This window comes from Orycteropus afer, unplaced genomic scaffold, assembly GCF_000298275.1.
Source record: "Orycteropus afer afer isolate SDZICR_OR568_19922 unplaced genomic scaffold, OryAfe1.0 scaffold00785, whole genome shotgun sequence".
NCBI lineage: Eukaryota > Metazoa > Chordata > Mammalia > Tubulidentata > Orycteropodidae > Orycteropus > Orycteropus afer.
The window spans coordinates 300734-305882 of NW_006922372.1; the positions used below are offsets into that span (position 1 = coordinate 300734).

Below are 5149 nucleotides of genomic sequence, written 5' to 3' on the forward strand. Positions count from 1 at the left end.
GCAAAGACCTGGAGTTAGAAAACCAAAAGGGAAGAACATGCTCAGAATTTCTCAAGCTGAAAGAACTGAAGAAAAGTTTCAATCCTCAAGTTGCAGTACTAAAAGTTTCCATGGACAAAATATTGAACGATGCAGGAAGCATCGAAAGAAGAACGAAGGAATACAAAGAGGCATTGTATCAAAAAGAATTGGTCCATGTGCCAACATTTTAGGAGGTAGCATATGATCAAGAATCAATGGTACTGAAGGAAGAAGTTGAACCTACACTGAAGGTATTGGAGAAAAACAAGGCTCCAGGAACTGACAGAATACCAATTGAGATGTTTCAACCAAGGGATTCAATACTGGACCCTCCTCCATGACAAAAAATTGAAAGACCTGCCCATTAGACTGGAAGAAATCCATATTTGTGCCCATTCCAAAGAAAAGTAATCCAACAGAAAGTGGAAATTATCAAACACTATCACTAATATATACAAGTAAAGTTTTGTTGAAGATAATTTAAAAATGGTTGCAGGATTACATCAACAAGTGGTTGCAGCAATCTACTGACAGGGAACTTCCAGAAATGCAAGCCAGATTCAGAAGAAGGTGTGGAACAAGGGTATCATTGCTGATGTCAGATGTATCTTGGAAAAAAATGCATGTTGACCCACTTCTCTGTGTCAGGCACTATGGTAAGTGCAGAGAGAATAAAGTTATAACAAAGGTTTTGCCTCTGCTCTTGAGGTTCTCAGTTTATTTAATATGGGAAATCTGGCAGGCCCACTAGACTAAAATTTCCTCCCTAAGGACATGGGGTATTTCCAGAGTAGGAGGATCAAGACCAGCCATAGATTCCCCACTCAAGAATTAGACCCCTGAGCCATGATGCTGAGTGATCAGTGAGAGGGGTTTCCTGGGATCCTAATTGAAGAAGGTACAATGGAAAAAACATAAGGTTCAGAGCCAGATAAATATAGGTCTGAATCTTATCTCCATCACTTACTAGCTGTGGGAAAATAACTAAGTTACATAAGCTCTCTGGACCTCAAACTAGCCAGCTATAAAATGTGTAGTTAAATGGACTGTGGAAGAACTAAATGAGATTATGGATGTAAAATGATTCACTCCAGTGACTGACCCTTGGTAGATGATTAATACATATTGGATTCCTCCCTTTTCCCATTGTCTACCAGTTGAAAACAAATAGGAGTCAAAGGAAAGTCATAATTGTTCCTGACTATACTATCTATTTGCAGGGGATAATGTAAGGGGCTCTGGTGGCATAGTGCCCAACACATTTGATTGCTAACCAGAAGGTTGGTGCTTCAAACCCAGCAGCTGCTGTAGTCACCATACAAAACCTTGGATTTTTCAGGAGTCAGAAGACTCAGATTCTAGTTCTCTCTCTTGGTGCCCCCACCTTAGGCACCAGAGGCACAGCATAGATCCTTCTCCCCTGGCTTCCCTTTCATTCCTGTAGTTTGACTTAAATAGTCAATATAATTTAGAGGTCTCTTATAATTTAGGCTGGGAAAAACTGTCTGAAAGAGTATATCAAGGAGTTTTACAAAAGATAAGGTCCAGCCAGGCTGAAAGAGAGAAACCCAAGAGAAGGTAACTGTCCACTCCTATTCACCTCTAGGGCTCCTCCAGGAATTTTAACCTATCATTAGTATGATCTGCCCCTGGGATTTTAATGAGAAAACTTTAAGTTCTCAACTAGTCTCATAAAAAGAAAGGTGGCAGCACCCAAGAACAGGCACTGTCATGAACTTAGGGGCAAATGTACAGCAGGAGCTAGGCAGTCCTACCTTCTCTCTTCCTCTTCAACCTACCACATGGTCCCTGGGAAGACAGGCAAGAGTTTTTGCCTTCTTTCTGTTTCATTATGGTCTGTTCCCACATATCCTGGTTCCTGTGCAGGGCTGTGAAAACTTCTGAGCTGATGGACACTACATCTCATAATATTGCCCAACTGCCATGTATTCCAAAATGCAGTCAGTTTTGTCTGTAGTCCAGCTGTCTGGAGGACAGGCTAAATTACGTCTATGACATCAAGGCATTGGTATGGATACCAGACAAGTTTCCTCAAAGGAAACTAAGCAAACAGAAAGTCTTACCAATTTCTACGGAAGCCCCAGAGTCATTAACTCACCCCAACTCCCTGAATGGTCACTTACCTCCCTGACTGGCTGGTGTTCCTGTTTCCTGTTGTTGGTTTCCATTTGTCCTCAGGAAGTTCCTGCAAAGTAAAATCCTGATAAGTTAGGGAGCTCTGAGAAGCTAGGTATCTAGATAGTCTGAAAAATGTGAAGAGGTCAGAAATCTGTCCCTGGCCAGGCCTTCCAGCTGGTTCCTTCTAATCTCCTTGACAGACTATAGAAATACATACCTGTAGGGCTGTCTTTCTGCCAGGAGACCTGCTAGGCTGTTATGGGCATACAGAGACTAAGAGTGGATTCAAGTACTTGTAGAGTGTGGTCTAGAAACTCTCTCTTTTTTGTTCCACTCCTCTCCCAAATCATGTCAAAAACCCAGTTTAGCATGTTTGATGTTTGCTCTGGCTCTTTTTGTTTGTTCTGCAGGGTGAACCTGATCATTCCTCCTGCTTCTCCCAACATGGAAAGCATCTTCTTGGAAGCACTGGCCTTTGAAGGGGCTTTGAGTCCCAAAACTACTGCTGCTGCAACACCCTCCCAGGCTAGGCAAATGAGGAGCATGGCAGCACACCCTACCTGTACTATGGTAGTTCTTCCTCCTCCTCCTCCTCCGAGACCCACTGTCAGTGGCTGAAAAGTGCTCATCTCTTGGGAATCTGAGTGCCATGTTCCCCACATTACAGTAAAGTTTCTACTCGGGACATTTTTTTCCTTCAGGGAAGACCAAAGTTGCCAAAGCAACTCTTTTCTCTCTAGCTCAAGTCATATAAACCATTTGTAAAAATGTCTCTGCTTTCCTAGTCTAGTTTCAAACCTAATGCAAATTTGTCTCTGAGAGTTTCCCTAATTTTGCATCCAGCACCCTCTGCCTAAGGAGTTCTGGTTGTGAAGTAGTAAAATCATTGTGCTGCTAACAAAAAGGTCAGGAGTTTGAATCCACCATCTGCTCCAGGGAAGAAAGATGAGGCAGTCTGCTTCCTTACAGACTTGGGAACCCTATGGGGTGGTTCTACTCTGTCCTATAGGTTTACTATGAGTCAAAATTGACTTAATGGCCGTGGGTTAATGGGGTACCCTCTATCTAGAGGCCCAGAGCTTAGCTCAATTGGAATGTACACCTTTCCCTAAACCTTGGAGATCTTTAGAATTTCCTGTTCTCCAATACTATTAGTCCCATTCAAAGTTGTATTGCCTTTGCCCCAGTAGGCCTCCCTATTAGGGGAAATAACCGGTTTAACTCCTTCATGACTGAATTATTTTCTGCTTTGAAGTTTTTGTTGATATTATATGTTTTCAGTAATAGAAAGTATGCTGAAGTCAAGGGAAAAAAATAAAGGCAATATGGATTTTGATACAGTATATGGAACACATATGTCCCAAGTGAACTCTAGTGATAGGATTGGTGGGGTGAAGTCCATTTCTTCAGATTCATGCAGTTATCCCTTCCAGGCAGTAGCACATACTACAGGTGGGATAGCAGCTTCCCAAGAAAGCTGAGAGGCTGAAAATATTGGTGCCCCATGGGTCATGAGTCATGAAAGGGTTAAGTGGAATGAATATAGGTCTTTGGTACCATACTGTTTAAGACACTTATCAGCTGGATTATTTGAGAGAAAGATCTCATTTCCCTGAACCTCAGTTTTCTACTGGCAATAAAGATAATGCTATCTAGCTTTGCTGGGATATCAGCTGTAAGGATAAAAGGAGATGTGTGTAGAGAATGCCTAGCACAGCACTTGGCATATAAGAGCCTCTGCATAAACAGTACAAAAGAGCTCTGGTGGTGTAGAGGTTAAAGCATTTGGTTAGGTCAAAGGTCAATGGTTCAAACCCACCAGCTGCTCCACAGAAGAATGGTGAGGCAGTCTGCTTCCATAAAGATTTATAGCTTTGGAAACCCACTGGGGGTCGCTATGAGTCAGAATCAACTTGATGGCAGTGAGTGAGTGAGTATGAGTGGCACAAGTGGTTTGCACATGACTACTAACTGAAAAGTTGGCAGTTCAAACCCACCCAGAGGTGCCAGAGAAGAAAGGCCTGGTGATCTGCTTACATAAAGATTATAGCCAAGAAAACCCTGAGATGGGTTGGAGTGCAAGTTGTACTCTGTAACACATGGGGTCACTGTGAGGTAGAATTGGCTTGATGACATTTTTTTTTTTTTTTTTTTTTGGTGGGAAAGATTAGAGTTCCTGGGGGTGCAAATATTTAACATGTTTAGTTGCTAACCAAAAAGTTTCAAGTCCACCTAGGTGTACCTCAGAAGAAAAACCTGAAAATCTAGTACAAAAGGCCACAGCCATTGAAAACCCTATAGAGCACAGTTCTACTCTGACACAAATGGAGTTGGAATCAATTTGATGGTAACTGGTTATGGAAAAGATTAGGTTTATTTCCTGTCCCCAGCTTTCACAGGGCTATCAGTCCTGCCTGTACCTGTCATATCAGAGAAGCTATAACCAGTTGTGCTTCAGACTCTGCCTCAGTGTGCTTGTGAGATGTCCCTGTCCTTACCATTACTTGTTCAACCACAGTGGGAGCCAGGATTTCCTATTCATGCCCTGCCAAGCTCTATGGAAGTATTCAGTAAAGAGCAGCAGCCAAACCAAACAAAATCCTGTACCAACTTCCAACCTCCTTCCCAGAGCTCAGTATCACCTTGTCCCCCTACCCACCCCAAGCAACTTAGATTACTGAAAATTGCCTGTGTTCTTGGAACCAAAGAGAGGTAGCTACTAGAAGGCATCCTGGCATACTGAGGAAGAGCTGGGCTTGGCAATCAGCTTATGGAGAGGTAGTGTACAGAGTCAGGAGCTTGGCTTCTGAAGCTAGACTAAATCCATTGCCATTGAATCAATTCTGATTCATAGGACAGTGTAGAACTGCCCCATAGTGTTTCCAAGGGTATAGTCTTTACAGAAGGGAGCTCTGGTAGCATAGTGCCTAAGGCACTTGACTGCTAACCAGAAGGCTGGTGGTTCAAACCCACCAGCCACTCCTCGGAA

The 5149-nt window shown here is 42.8% G+C and overlaps 1 protein-coding gene across 1 annotated transcript in view; it reads right to left on the bottom strand.

Moving 5' to 3' along the window:
* The window catches only part of SHROOM4 (shroom family member 4), a 297429-nt gene that overhangs the window by 68506 nt on the left and 223774 nt on the right, over positions 1–5149 (bottom strand). Inside the window, exon 4 of the mRNA XM_007957721.2 lies at positions 2166–2227. Within this exon, the coding sequence (XP_007955912.2) occupies positions 2166–2227 (62 nt within the window). The remainder of the gene's footprint in view (positions 1–2165; positions 2228–5149) is intronic.